We start from the raw sequence: 16,234 nt of genomic DNA on the forward strand, positions 1-16,234 counted from the left end.
TCAACGCCCTGCCGACCATTTCCCTGCCTTCCCCCCTACTCTAACTAAGTGCAGGACCTAGCTCCCTACTTTGAGCCTAAGCAGAGCCCTCCTCAGCAGAGGGCCCTGTAGGTCAGCTATTCAGTTGGGCTCCTAAGCTGTAACCCTGAACATGCTGTTGGAATTAACCCCCATAACTGGCTCCAGCCAAAGGCCAGACTCTGTGCCCAGTACCAAGTGGTCAGCACTCACAAATTCTGTGATAATCACTGCCCTCCCTCATTTGAAGCTTTTATTAGCTACTCACTAAATGGGCACTATTTTATGCCCTTTATTTCTGGGTTTTATTGTCCATTGGTGCTCAAGAGGAAACGGAGTTTATCTTTCAGAAGGATGTTTGGGAAGTGTGCAAAGACCCTGGTCTAGGTGACCGTCCCACAACAGGCAAAGCCCTGCCCTTTTCCAGGCCAGAGTAGCTTCTCCCTGGAAAAATGAGGGAGTGTCTTTTAGTTCTGTGAGTTTAGGATTCCACTTTAAGAGAATACGGGCTTCCCTTGTGGCTCAACAGGTAAAGAATCCGCCTGCACTGCGGGAGACCTGGGTTCGATCCCTGGGTTGGGAAGATCCCCTGGAGAAGGGAAAGGCTACCCACTCCAGTATCCTGGCCTGGAGAATTCCATGGACTGTATAGTCCATAGGGTCGCAAAGAGTCGGACACGACTGAGCGACTTTCACTTCCACTTAAGAGAATACACAGAATGACCAAGAAAGGTTTGCTGAAGAAAAATTCCCCAGAATTTAGTGGTATTTTGCAAACATGCTGAGCACACACAATCGTTAGTGATTAGAGCTATCTGGTAGTATTTTAGTCAAGGTCCTTTTGGTTGTGTGTAAGAAAAATTCACTTCAGATTGATTTTTAAAAAGCCAAAATGCATTCTAAGAATACCTGAGGGATTGACGCAGTCCATGGTAAGGATGCAGGAAACCTCCACTGGCCTGCTGGCTACAAGGCAGCTGCTCTCTCTCCCACGTGCTCTCACGTCTCTGTATTTCCTGCTTGTCCACATGGCACCGGCTCAGGGTCCCTGACTTGTAAGTGCCCTGTGTGCACTATCACCCCAGAGAATGGGACGTCTCCTTCTCCTTGCAAAATTTTTGGGATAAAGCCTTTTCCTGGGCCTCTCTGATCAGAAGATCAACCCTGGTCCAATCAACTGGTGTGTCGGGAAGGGGAGGGGAGCGGTCGTTGTATACAAACACAGCCCCACAACAGTGTCCTAAAAGAGGTGCCCAGTATATTAGCAGGTTGCTTAGCAGTCGGTACTTAAATACAACAACAAAAACAAAGACGTCTGTACTTTTCTGTTCAGAGTGACTTTCCCCTCCAAATTCTTACTCAACTAGCCAGAGCTTTGGAAATGTAATTACTTACACTTTGTAATGTTCTACTGAATAATGAAACCCAAGTAGAAGAGGTTAAAACAGCTGCTCCCTGTTTTACTGCTCTTCGCTGGGCTTGGCTGATGCTTTTTATTTTCATCACATCTTACAGAAGTGATGAAGATGCATCTGATCACTAAAGGTACCCTCTTTCGTAACGTCATTTTTCTTTTTAACAATGTGCATGGGTGTCAGCATGATATTAAAGCTGGATGTTCAGGAAAGCCTGTTTCGTGGGCACACTGCACACAGCCTGGCTCTCAAGGCCAGATGATCCCTCCCATTCAGAGGAGCGCAGGAGCCGCGAGAGACAGTTTCAGGCCACACTTTGTTTCTGTGTCCTACAACAGGCAGGGCAGGAAAAGCCAGCCAGTCTCCAGCCTGCTATCCTTCTCTTTATGAGGACCTCACAGCTACTGACATCGATACTAAGAAAGCACATAGCATACACAGGTATAGGACTGGACAGCATCTTAATGGAAAGCATGTATGTCAACAGCCTAGAGCCTGACAGACATTGTTATTCCAAAACATGCAGAGGCGGCAAGTCACCCAAAACCATAGTTTATTCTATGAACTTTATATTGCTTTTCTGTTATTTAAAGACTGAAGCAAAGTGACATGGATGGAAGTATTCTGTTAAAAGAACAAAGTGAGTCAATCACAGCACAGGCAACTAATAACACTCGGGTCTATGCCACACGCTCCAAACACAGGGCTGAGTCCAGGAGTGGCTCTGTTCTGGGTTCTTGTAAAGCAAATGGAAATACTGGGAAGAATCAATACATTTCAACAGAGGAGCCATAAATGCCCTGAAAGCAGAAAGTTGACACAATTTTAAATATAATTCATATATATATATATTTTAAAATCAAACACAATTAAATAGAATATGGTTTAAGTACATGAACACTTGGCTTTAGAAGATAACAGAGGTGGTACACAGTACCAAAACCCACACACAGCCTTTCTGCTTCGTCTGTTGATGAAATGGCGTGCCTCTTGCACAGTCAGGTATTGCAGTGGAAGGAACTCTGTTCATTCAAGACTTTCTCAAGGACAGAGGTGATTAATAATTATATATTTATATGTATATATATATATATATTTTTTTTTTTTTGCAAAGTCTGAGCAAAAGCATTAACACCTAAGAGAACGTTCTTCCCCCAACAGTCCGGGCGGTGAGGCCATGCTGGCAGCACCCACCATGGAGTGTGCTTACTGCCGGGGTGGTTCTGCCGAGGGCAGTGTGGCCCAGACCCTGAGGCCAATGGAGTGGAAGTGCAGCGAGGGGCCTCTCATGACCATGGATGAAGGAGAAAGGCCATGAGCTGCACATTGCCCGCGCAGTGAAGATGGGCGGCGGCGGTCAGAGATGAGGGCCTTTCTCCTCCACCCTTGCCTGCCCACACTCCTGCCCGCCACCTGCTTTAAAAAAGTGTACAACTGGGAACAAACATTTGTTCAAGGAACCACAGGGGAAAACTGGAGTGACGGCTGTTGCAAATTCCTTTCCTTGTATGCTGTGAGGGGAGGGACGTCTCTGGAGCATAGAAGTTGGAGGAGCAGGGCCTGATGCTCACAGTGCAGAGGGTGGCCCCTCCGGCGGGGGAGCTGGTTTACGTGTACTGCATCCCGGGAGCAATTAAACGTGAAAATGGCAAACTGCCACCAAAGGGAAAGACAATGTCACCATGACTTGACCCATGACCTCTCAGCTTCCTTCCAGATGAATGCCTCTGTGCAGGCCCTATTCCCGGGAAGGAAAGCCATCTGCTGGCACTGCGCTGCCTGGCTAGGGCCAGGCTGACTCACCTGTTTGTGTAGGAGATGGAGTAAAGCACCCCGGGCACCCATCTCATGATGCTGCTGGAGTGGGAGACCACCACAGCGGCGCATCAAACACCAGCTCCACGCCCACCCGCTTCCCATGGCACCTGGCCCTGCAGATCCCCATGGGCTAAATTCTTCTGTGGATGGGTTATTGCCATTGGAAAACGATTAATCTCTAGTAGTGTAAACAGTGCCCCTTGGTCTCTCTGACTGTCACTGTGCGATCATCTGGGTGGCAGGGAGTCTATGAGCCACTCTCCATGGTGGAAGTCCAGGATTGTCTGTCCTTTCCTGGGAACGACAGTGAGAAGAAATACAGTGCTGTTTTCATTGGCTGTGGTGAGGAATCCAACCAAAGGAAAAAAGTTTTCTTATTTTCCAAAAGCAGATTTCCTTGATCTCAGGTCTGAGTCATATCTGAAAAAAGGAAGGAAAAGACAAAGGTAAGGTACATTTCTACAACCAGGGACACTACCATCACAAGGAAGAAGGGGACGCAGCACCGAGTGAGTGCCTCCCACATACCAGGTACTGTGTACCACCTCAGGACCCTACTACAATCACCTCCATTTACAGCAGAGCCAATGGAAGGCTAAAGATGCCAAGTGGCCCACCTGAAGGTGACATGACGAGAACTGACAACCAGACTTGCTTTTTTATCTTTCCATCTAGGTGACAGATATTAGAATGAAATATCTACTTTTTGACAAATAATTCTGTTTCTAGGAACTAACTCCACAGCACATGCATAAGAGGGGACAAAGACTTTCATACACTCTATTCATTAAAGCATTGTTTTGTGACAGGGAATAATCCCAGACAACCAAATGACCATCTGCTACGGATTCACGAAGTGGAGACAGAGCCGTAACATGGAATTCTCCAGAGCTTCTAGCAAGAAAACAGAGACTTGTGATCTTCTGGCTGCCTGAGACTGAGCTTCTGAAGCTGAGTCCACCTTCTCACTGCACTGACAAGGAAACAAACATCACAGAAGACACGGTCCTTACTATCTGTGAGATGGGACATACACACATGAAATAAGTCAGTAATGCTGTGAGTTTAAATGCCCAAGTGCCTTCTACAGACAAATGCAGGGCAGCTGATTCAAAGCAGAGAGATATCCACACGAGTTAAGGAGAAGCTGTGACCTCATCTGTGGGGGCAGGACTTTCACATTCACATAGTCATGGACTGAGAATTACAGGGGATCTTAGGAGATCTTCTTGTCCAACTTCTCTGATCTGCTGATAAGGAAATGAAGGCACCGGAAAGAAGCAACTCGAATAAGGTTACACATACTGACCGAGAATGGACGGTGCTCGTTCTGCTGGCCCAGTGCTTTGACCACACCAATACCCTGCAGCACTGTCATCTCAGCTAACCAAAGAGAAGGCCAAGTAAGGTTAAAAGCAAAGAATACCTGCATATCCTAGACATGAAAAGCACACATGGTAATAAAATCTGAACACACAACAATGAAAAGCCTTAAGCTGAAAATCTGCTTTCCAAAATGGTTTCTAAAGAACGATTTCATACTGTGGAACATTTGATCATCAACATGGTAACAGAGGATCACAGAAACAACCATCTTGCACTTCTTTCTACACCTTATCTTGCTCTTTGCTATTTTGGGTTTGACTAAGCCAGTGAGGATAAATATAGGTACAAATTATCACCCTTACACAGAAAAGAGGACAGAGTCTGCAAAAGTGACCAGAGCTTTGGTCTGAATCAGCTCAGTGAAAAGTTCAAAATTACACCAAGCTCTGATAACGACAGTTCTTAGGAGTAAGAAGCTGGCAAGGAACGGGTGATGCTGGACCCATATCTCAATTCCTGCCTCCAAACTATGGAGGATCACAGGGGACGACATGTGAACAGAGGTAGCTCGGGTTCCTAACTCCTGTTAGCGTGGACGACGCGGAGCAGTTTAATGCCATCATCAGGAGTCTGAGCAGAAGTTCTGTCATGTGAAGTTCTCCTGAGTCAACTCAGGTTACAGAATGCAAAGCTAGAAGAACACTGGGAGTCTTTTCTTGAAGAAAATATCAGGGGGCTAAGCAGCTCTCTCCAACTTGCTGGGTTATCTGTGTGGCTCTTGCAGGGACAGCTGGTGAAGCTACAGAAAGACAGAGTATTTGGTTGAGGCAAGTCACAATCTCCTAAGGATTACTGTTGGTGACCTCCAAGTAAAGATGGGCAGAGAGATCACACCCATTCAATTCACACCTTCCTAAAACAGTGCTTAAGAGAACCCAAAGAATAAAACCAAATTCACATGAATGGGAAAAGTGACAGAAGAGGCAACAGCAGTAAAGTAGAAGGAAATGGATGCATGTACATGACTGAGCAGACGCCCTCCCCCCAAAGTCACTGATACTCACTTTTATTTCCTTCTTTCTGCTTTCTCTGGGTTTCATTTACTCATTTTCTAGTTTAAGACAGAAGACTGGCTTTTCCTCATCTAATATCAACATTTAATGCTACAAATCTGCCTATAAGAATGGCTTCAGCAGTACCCCACAAGCATGGCCATCCCCCAGGAATGGTGAGGCACTGTTTCCAGGGCCCCTGCAGATACCAACAAGTAGAGAATGCTTGAGTCCCCGACACAGTGTGGGGCGTAGCATTTCCATATAACCCACACACCTCATCCTGACTACCTGAAATCACCTCTTGCTTACTTATAATTACATAATACAATGTAAATGCCACGTAAATAGTTGCAGGCACAGCAAACCAAGTTCTGCTTTTTGGAGCTTTCTGGACATTTTTGTTTTAGAGATGTATTTTTGATTCATGGTTGGCTGAACCATGGATGTGAACCTTCAGATGTGGAGCCCATGAATAGAGAGGGCAGACTCCACTATACTGTATTTTCAGCCCAAAGCATTTTCTAATTTCCCTGTGGATTTCTTCATTGGCTATTCCTAGCCCCAGGTTCCAGGAACTGTCCAGCCTACTGATTCCTAGACTGTGTAGAGACCAGTATTTGGCCAAGGTCTTGTAAGGACCTCTCTAAATATCTCTGGGGCCTCTTTTCTGTGCAGGTCTTTCTTTTCTGATACCCTATCTTATGAGTTCCAGTCACCTTGGGCTCTCCGAACTTCGATTTCTGACTCTTCAACTCAGTAAGACCATGAACTTGCTAGGCTTCCTCCTCCCTGCATGTTTAAAACTGCTTTGGGGAAGTGAACTAGGGATCACCTCAAGTGTTACCCTTCTTCCAGGGGTTATAACCATCTACTGCCCATTGCCTGGTATCTGGAAATAGTTGTTTCATTCAGTTTGCCTATCATGAGAGGGCAATTCCTAAAGGCAGGAACAGAAGTTCCCTTACGTCCTGCACATTTGTATCTAGGATCTAATTCTCTTCTGTTTCACGCAGGCTAGGTCCTTACCTTTGTGGACTTCTCTAACGGCTGATCACACTGGGCCTGCTGCATCACATCACTGACTATCATTTTAGCAATCTTCCAAGCTAGCTCCTCCTGGGCCTAAAAAAGTAATTAAACTGTTGATAACGGTTATTTGCTAAAAGAATCAACAATCATTATTAGTGCTCTAAACACAACTGCATATACATATCATTTCTATGTATTTAGAAAGCAGCACATTCCTATTATCAAAGGACCCAGGCCACCCTCTGGTTGTGGTATGTTAACATATGATTCACTGGCCCCCAGAGTCAGCTACAGGCTAGCCAACAGCATGACTAGTTTCATGTGAGATGATCAAAAGCAAACATTTTTCTTCTTCCACTCTCGTCTTTCAATGTACCTAATTAGCCAAAAAAGCAAACCTTTATTTCTGAAAGTATATCTGACAGTGAGGAAGGTAATTGTTTGAGTTTTGTTGTGGCACTGATCACTGATGCCTGCTGACTGATGGGAACCTGACTGCTTGACTGTTTTCTGTGGTCAGAGTCTCTGGACTGAGGACCATTGCCTCCAGGCAACTGTGAGATATTGGAAGGGCCACCCCTTCCTGTCACCTCTGAGACAAGGAGGCAATAAGATGCCGTGCTGCTTAAGCAAGGAACTAAGGAGAGAGAAAGCCTGAAACCTTACTTAGAATAAGTGCCCCCGATAAGACAGAAATCTTTTTACACTAGAAGTAGAATTTACCTCATCAGTATTTCCTTGCACCCATTTCTTCATAGCTTGAGAGAACATGGATCCTAGTAAACAAAGCCAAAGTTGAATGTAGACCTCATGCGTAATTTTACATTAAAAAAGATTATTAAAAGCCGTTTCCAAGTTTTTAAAAGATAAATTTTTAAAATTAAAAAAAAAATCATTTATCTATTTTTGGCTGTGCTGGGCCTTCGTTGCTGCATGGGCTTTTCTCTAGTTGCAGCGAGTGGGGGCTACTCGCTAGTTGCAGTGCTTGGGCTTCTCACTGTGGTGGCTTCTCTTGTTGCAGAGCACGGGCTCTAGGGTATGCATGCTTTAGTAGTTATGGCACATGGGCTCAATAGTTGTGGCTCCCGGGCTCTAGAGCACAGGCTCAGTAGTTATGACACACAGGCTCAGTTGCTCTGCAGCATATGGGGTCTTCCTGAACTAGGGATCAAACCCACGTCTCCTACATTGACAGACATATTCTTTACCACTGAGCTACCAGGGAAGCCCCAAAAGATACTTTTTTAAAAAAGAGAGAGAGAGAGAGAGATTTTTTATACAACCTCACTCCCAAATTAAGGCATATAAGCATTAACAAAAACTGATTATATTGTTTCCATAAGAGAATATTTAACTTGCAAATATTATGGCTTGAAAAAACTTTGAAAAGCTGTTTTAGAGCTTGAGGTTTTTCTTCTGTTCTCCTCACTTGATGAAAGAAACTATCAACCAGTGTTAAAATTTGCAGTAAACATTCAAAGATCAAATAAAACCAGGACCAGGATCTGGCCTTGAGGGCAGAATCTCGCAATACATCAGGAGGTACAATCCACTGACAGGTGGATGGACATAAATCTTTCAGACCAGCTCCTCTACAAAAGGGTTCCCAGTGCAGAAGCCGCTGCTACATGTTGGATCTCTGGTCTGCGAATTCGCTGGTAAGATCAGCGTTTTAAACAGCCATGCTCTGTCCAGACTGTAACAACTTCCCAGGAGACACACAGCCTCTTCACACATCTGTACTTAAAACACTGAGGCACCACCGAGGAAGGAGGCTAGCCTCCATTTCCATGAGTTAAACACACAGCTTATCCTTTCATGAATACAAACAGGCTCACATTCTAACTCTGCCTTAAACCAAGTGGCTGGTAGACTGTTTCTCAGGCAAGATCCTGATTAGTTCAATGACTGGGGTACTCTATAGTAAACTGTAGCATTCATGAAAAATATAAAACCTGGACCCTTTCCCCTTAATAATTTGTATTATTACCCAGAAGTCAAAATACTGGTCTTGTTAAACTTTATGGCCAGGCAGAGTCAACACTACATGACCACAACATTACATGTGCTGCCTAAAGTCTCAAACGGCTGTTGAACCCACTGAATTTCTTGGTGCTCAGCTCTTTCTCCAGGCTATTGACAGCCTCTACTTGCTAAAGCTTCCCCCTCTTCTTCTAGCAGTGCCTCCCTGCTCCAGAGGAGCTTCTTCAGGATCCCGTTGTTCCCTCAGCACTTTCTCTGGGGCATCTCATCCCCTCCTTGGCTTCAACTTCCTTCAAAATGCAAATAACTCAAAAATTTGTTCTTGGGTGTCATACAAATACTTAACTGAAAAACTGTCCTAAGACATTTCAAACTTAACCTGCTCCAAGTCGAGCTCTTCTCTCATATACTTTTTTTGCAGCCTTCATCTCAGACATTAATTTAATTCTCTACTGAAAATCAACATCACAACGTTTTATCTAGAGAACCCATGTTAAAACCTCATCTGCCTTCCTCATTTACTCTCCCCGTGAATCGGTAACCAAATTCCACAGTGGATGTAGTCTCCTGAATTTCCTCTGTAAGTGTTATAAATCTGACCTAATTTCTGCTACCACTACCTACCCTGAAATCCTCCTTTTCTTCTACCTACATTACTAGTGAATCCTACTCCCCGAGTAGCCTCTCTGATACCAGACTCTCCCCAGCTGCACTTCATTCCCAGACTATGGCAGAAATAAGCATCTCACTGCACTCTGCTTAGAAATCCCTGCTGCCCAGAAGACAGGACCACAGGCTTCCTAAGAAACACATGAGGGCGTTCACAGGGCACACAGAGCTCCATCTCCCGCCAGTGCACCGCCACTGCAGGGACCACCCGCTCACAACATCCCTTACAATTCCTTCTTGTTACACTTTCTCCTAGATGGTGTGAAGTTGACTATTAAAATTACCTTGCTTGACCTGAAAGTAAAGTTCCCGTATTCTCAGAAGCTTCTGAGATACAGCCGCCTTAAAATGTGGCCCTTCCTTCTGTGCTCTATCATCAGAGCTTTAAAATCCAAAATAAAACTACAGGTTGGCAAATGACAAACACTCTCTGCAGCTGCCCTCGGCAAGGAGAGAAGGGAGAGGAAGCAGAGCTGAACTGCAAACAACTACTGTCAGCATGGTATTCTGAGCCATCGTTTCACGCAGACGTGCCTTCTATAATGGGAAAGCAAGTTCAGTAACTTCTGATTCAGAGATAGAGACTGTGTGGAGACCTGATTACACCAAGCCCTTGGACTCACTCCTGACTATAAACACAAGGTTAAAGATATGACAGCTGTTTTGTAAAATAAACAGTTTAAATCTTCAACAACCCTTCACTTACAGGTAGTGACTAATGTGAGTAAAGGTGTGATACCATGTATAAAAACACCACAAACCTTTTGATTTCTTTACATCAGGTTCAGGCTCAGATTCTCGGATGAACTGACCCAAGTCACTAACTCTTCCAAACGTCATCTTCCTAAATAAGTATGAAAAGAACACAATGTCTAACAATCCATTTGAAATTAAGAAAAAAAATTAAAATTTAAGCATCTTATCTAGATCTAGAAAACGAGAAATACAATTTATACCTATCCATTTTACTCAGAGTGGGACTTATTTCAAAAAGCATTGTCCCCCACAGAAAGCAAACTTTCTCTAACCCATTAACACCAAAACCCAGTTAATACCAATAACCCATTAATACCAATAACCATCAATGCCAAATAGTAACATAACACACTGTGAAATATTTAGCCACAGTTATAATTAACAGAGCTATAATTAACATTATTTATGGAATAGTACAACACAGTTAAGATGAGCTAAATATGTGTAGACTAATATAGAAAAATCTCCAAACTCACTATGAAAGAAAGCACAAGATAGAATGGAGTGTAATTTCAATCACATAAACATAAGCCAACAAAAACATACACCATAACGTAACAGTGATTATCCTCAGAAGGAAGGGAAGAAAACAGGCACTGGTTTGTAATCAAAGGGCACAGTAGCCTTATTTGTAAATTTCATTTTTTTGGAAGAGATCGATATATTTTTATTAGTTAAGCTTAGTTAAAAGAAGAAAATCTTGTGATGTCTATATATTATTTCATCTTAGGTAAAGCGGATCTTATTCTAGAAACAGCCTTCCTAATAAGTCAGTTAATATATGGGTGCCAATACACCAACTGCTACAGATTTGTTTGCCTTTAGATAAATTTCAGGAAGATGCTAGAACCATTAAACTAAAACAAACACTAAAATCTATCTCTAAAGATAGAGGAAAACAATCATTATTTCACTCACACTATACATATATTCATTTTACCAATTTAAATTTTATAAATTAACATATTTTTACACACAAGAAAAACTACAGAAATAAAACATCTTGCAATTGACAGTCTTTCTTAAGGTCTGAAATAAATGAACCAATCATTCCTTAAGAATAAATAGCATCTTTGGAAATTAACTCATTTAGCCTTATGGTCTACCATTTCCTGAAAGAAATAAAGATTACTACAACACTGACACAGCTGAAGACTGAGATGCCAAAATAACCTTCTATTTACTTCAAAGTATTTTCTGGACTCCTTGGTCTCCCAACTATCACTCTACTTTCTGGTAAAAGCAATTAAGCATGCTGAAATCCCCTTCCATGGTACTGCCAGGACTGAGGTGGGGTAATCATGCATGCCTTTACACAGGTTTCTGTGTTTTCAAGCCATCTTCAGGGGAGAGGAAGTGATTTTATGATTTGACCTGTGGTAAAGATCGAGAAGTGCTGTATCACTGCCTTTCTGTTTCAGGATAAAATAAACAACCAAGTTAACTCCAAAATACAAAGGAATCATTCTATTCCATTTCCCCAAATACAGCTGGTTCCCCATATCTGCAGGCTCCACACCTACAGACTCCATCAACGACCGACTGAAAATATTCAGAGAAAAAAAAATCTAGAAAGTTTCAAATAGCAAAACTTGAATTTGCTGTGCACTGGCAACTATTTTCATAGCATTTACATTGTATTTACGACTACTTACAAAGCACTGACATTCTGTTAGGTATTATAAGTAATCAAGAGATGATTTACACGGGTTTAAAATACCAGGCTATTTCATACAAGGCACTCGAGCATCCTCAGATTCTGGTATCCGAGGGGGTCCTGCAATCCCTTGCAGTTACTGACAGCCAATGGTACTAGTTATATAGTCCATGATAAATGCTATCAGCTTCTTTGTAGTTTGAAACGGAGACTTCAAAATAGCTAACATATGAATCAAATGAAACATGGACAAGACAGCCTAGCACACATTATGTAAACATGACATGCATCAGTGTCATACACAGTGGTGGAATGAGGATGGCAATGGAATCCACTTGAGTGCTCACTGATATCAGGCAAGGTTTTCAATGCTTTTCACGTACTATCTTATTTAACCCCCTCACCAACCCAACGAGGCAGGACTCATTCTCGTTTCACAGATGAAAAACTGGAGAGCATTAGGCAGCTTGCCATCAGCAGTTGAGCCAAGATTAAACCCAGGAAGTCACTCCTGAGCCTTCACCCTCAACTGCATTCTACTGTACTACATGTAAAAGGGAAGGGTATAGATGAGACAGTGGAAACAATTTTTACATTTTAAATTAAAAAAAGTTTTTTTAAAAGATGCTTACCCTGCATATGTCCGTTGATACAAAGATTCTGGATCCAGGCTTGCAGCGTCCACAATTATCGCTTCATCAAAATTTTTCAGAATCTTAACACTGGCTTTTTTCACACTGGACTACAACAGAAATTGTGAAATTAGTGTATGTTATTCAGGAGTCAAGTCAGTCCTGGGTTTGGAATGACAAATCTATACAAAATCTTCAGTGTCTGAAACACACACACTTTCCACTCAACCCCGTCACGAATGAGATGCTTAAAAGCAATGATCCTGAGATTCAAACGTAAGTGCAGGAGGGAAGCACAAAACTGACACATAAGATACATGCATCCGTATGCCACACGTGCTTTCCCTAAAAAATCGAGTTCCAACAACTGAGCTTATGTTCCCAACTGTGTAAAACTCCCTTCTTCCATGCAGATGTATCTTGGCTAATAAATGTAAAGCCCGACTTTCACAGGATCAACATGAACGCTTTTGTTTCTTAGTGTGGCCATGTGACAAAACAGAAGATGGAGGAAACTTGCTAAAACGAATAGTATTTTACCTCCCACTCCTCATGCCCACAAAGAATAGCAAGTCAGAATTGGTACTTCTATGAAATAGAGGCATGGGTTGACCCAGTGACTCCACTTCTAAAATTCAATCACAAACAGATTTATACAAAATGACTTATACACAAGATTATTTGTTGCAGCACTGTTTAAAGTAACAACAGATAGGAATACCTTTAACATCAATGACTAAAGCACAGGTTAAATTAAAAATATATATATAAAAATAGAGTAACTGACCAGACACTTAGAGAACACTCTACAGCAAAGATGCTCACTGTGGCCACTTCTATTCAACACTGTACTGCAATTTCTAGCCAGAGCAGTTAGGCAAGAAAAGGAATAAAAGACATGCAAAATTGATAAGGAAGGAAACTATTTCTGTTTGCAGATGACATGATCTTAGATATAGAAAACCCTGAAGAATCCACAAGAAAACTATTTAGAGATAACAAATGAATTTAGTAAAGTTGAAGGTACAAGATAAACACACAAAAAGCAGTAACATTTCTACACATTTGGTGAAGAATCAGAAAAATAAATTAAGGAAACAATTTCTATTTATAGTAGCATCAAAGATAATAAACTACTTAGGAATAACCTGACTCAAGGAGGTGTAAAAAGTGTACCCTTAAAACTATGAAACACTGCTGAAAGAAATAAAAGATGTTATAAATAAATGGAATGGTATTCCGTGTTCATGGACTGTAAGACTCAATACTGTGAAGATGGCAACACTTCCTAAAGGAACCTTCAATGTAATGAGATTCAATGTAATTCTGACCAAAATGTTAAAGCTGATCTTAAAATTCACATGAAACTACGAGGAACTAGAACAGCCAAATCAATCTTGCAAATGAAAAAAATGCAAAGTCAGAGGACACACACACACACAGTTCCTGATTTCGAAGCTTTCAAAACCTATAAACCGTAGTAATCACTACAATGCAGCACAGTCTACGTACAGACACAGATGATGGAGTTGAGCCCAGAGTCCGGAAGTAAACCTATATTTTTGTTGTTTGTTGTTTAACCATGTACCTAAGGTTGAATGATTTTCAACAAGGGTGCCAGGACCATTCAATGGTGAAAGAGGAGTTTTTTCAATAAACAGTGCTAGGACAACTAGATATTCACATTCAAAAGAATAAAGTTGAATCCTATTTCACATAACATATAAAACTAACTCAAAATGGATCAAAGGCCCACAACTCTCAGAAGAAAACAGGTGGGCATGAGGGGTGACCATTTACTGGACACGAGGTTTCCATCTGATATGATGAGCAAGTCGTGGTGATGGCAACACAAGACTGCAAAGATACTGATGTCACAGAACCATATACTTTAAAATGGTTAAATTCATGTTAAATGAGTTTTTCCTCAATAAAAAAATTGCATTTCTAAACACAACGAACAAGCTGAATATGAGACTGAGAAAACAATTACATATATAAAAGCATTAAGAAAGATAAAACATTAGAAATAAATTTAAGACAAGAAATACAGAACTATACTTGAAAATCACAAAATGTAAGATGGTAATCCTCACCAAATTGATCTGTAGAGTTAAAGTCCTCCTTCCCTATCAGAATCCTGACTAGCTTCTTCATAGACATTGACAAGCTGATCCTAAAATTCATATGGAATTGCAAGAGACCTCAAACCATCAAAACCATCTTGAGAAAGAAGAACTAAGTTGGAGGACTCTCATTTCCTGATTTCAAAACTTATTACAAAATAATCAAGACTGAGTTAAACAGTCATCATTTGACCCAGCCATCCTACTCCTAGGTATGTACACCAGAGAAATGAAAATATACATCCACACCAAAACTGTACAGCAGCGTGACTCATAACAGCCAAAACAACAACCCCGACGTCCACGAGCGGAGGAGTGAACAAAATGTGGTGTGTCTATATGATGGAGTGTCATTTGGCCATGAGAACAAAGTTCTAATACATGCTAAAAACACAGATGAACCTCGAAAAAAAGAAGCCAGTCACAAAGACAACATATCACAGGTTTTACTTATATGAGACATCTGGAACAGGCAAATCTATAGAGACAGAAAGTCAACTAGCAGTCACCTAGGGCTAGAGGAACGAGGACATGGAGGGTGAGAGTTAAAGGGTACAGGCCTCCTTTCTCAGGTGAAAAAATGTTCTATAATTGATTGTGGTGAGAGTTAAGCAACTCTATAAATATACTACAAGCCACTGAATTATACAGTGTAAATGGATAAACTGTACGGTATGTGAAGTATAAGGTTGTACAAAAAAAAGAAAGAAAAGAGGACAGTGACAGGAAGGGGGCAAGAGTGTCTGACAACCTGGTAAGGTGTTCTCTTTCTTGATCTAGATGCTGGTCACATGGGTTAGGTTTGCTTATCTAAATTCTTCGAGCTGTACATGATTATGAAATGTAGACTTTTCGGTAACATATTATTATACTTCAACCAAAAACATAAATATACTTTTTATGGTTAGTACCTAGATCTTTGTGTCTAAACAAAAACAGCATTCTATTGGGTTGGCCAAAAAGTTAATTCGGGTTTGTCAATCATCAGAAAGATTTTGGTTAGAATATCTAGTAAGTAGGCTAATTTTATTTATCTCCCCTTGTTTCTTCTACAACCTAAAGCGTATAAACGGGGTCTGATGCTAGGATCTGAGTGAAAGGATCCTAATGGCTGGGCACACCGGTCACTACCTGAGAGGTGGAGCTGTCGGCAGCCCCAGGGTGGGAGTCATCAGGGGGACCCATAGAGCCTGGAGCCGTCAGCGAGACACTCCCTCCCAGGAACTCATCTCCGCGAACCGAGTGGATGAGATCGTTCAAGTATTTATAATACAGATTGCTGGACAAAAAGCCAGGCAAAAAGACCTGAAAGAGAAGACACCTTGTTAATGCTACCAGTCACCATGCCTGATCTTACGTCTTGTTGTACTCCAAGTATTATCCCTTTGTACACAGTTTACACAGTAACTAAAACTACAATATATACAATTTATAGGCTCCCCCTGGAAAACTAGCCATGAAACTACTGAATCTGGACTTCTTAGTGACCAGGGAGCGAATGTAATTTGAAACTAGATTTTTCTGGTTTGTTATAAATACTGAAGTCTTCATGTATATGTTGATTTTGACTTCTGGACTGATTTCTTTAAGATAAATTACCAGGAGTGTGACTACTGAGTTCAATGCATGAAAACTTCAGCTTTGATAAATCCTAAGGATGATCACTAGCAGTATTATCAAGGCGTCTATTCTGACACAGGCTTTCCAACACTGGCTTCTGTTTTTTCAAATCACCGTTAAATAAACATCT

The 16,234-nt window shown here is 41.7% G+C and overlaps 1 protein-coding gene across 8 annotated transcripts in view; it reads right to left on the reverse strand.

The window, feature by feature from the left end:
• Window positions 1-3,578: 3,578 nt before the first annotated feature.
• AKAP10 (A-kinase anchoring protein 10) overlaps window positions 3,579-16,234 on the reverse strand; it is a 43,138-nt gene continuing 30,482 nt past the window's right edge. For 4 of the 8 annotated variants that reach the window (XM_081583675.1, XM_081583677.1, XM_081583679.1 and 1 more), the window contains 6 exons: window positions 15,616-15,789; window positions 12,359-12,468; window positions 10,075-10,157; window positions 7,385-7,437; window positions 6,659-6,754; window positions 3,579-3,671 (listed from right to left, as the gene is read on the reverse strand). In XM_081583675.1, the coding sequence (XP_081439801.1) occupies window positions 3,666-3,671; window positions 6,659-6,754; window positions 7,385-7,437; window positions 10,075-10,157; window positions 12,359-12,468; window positions 15,616-15,789 (522 nt within the window). In that variant the 3' untranslated portion in view covers window positions 3,579-3,665. Of the gene's footprint in view, window positions 3,672-6,658; window positions 6,755-7,384; window positions 7,438-10,074; window positions 10,158-12,358; window positions 12,469-15,612; window positions 15,790-16,234 lie in introns of all 8 variants that reach the window. The other 4 variants (XM_081583674.1, XM_081583676.1, XM_081583678.1 and 1 more) reach the window with 1 other exon arrangement.

Source organism: Giraffa tippelskirchi, chromosome 3 (genome assembly GCF_054371585.1).
Source record: "Giraffa tippelskirchi isolate mGirTip1 chromosome 3, T2T-mGirTip1v1.2.pri, whole genome shotgun sequence".
NCBI lineage: Eukaryota > Metazoa > Chordata > Mammalia > Artiodactyla > Giraffidae > Giraffa > Giraffa tippelskirchi.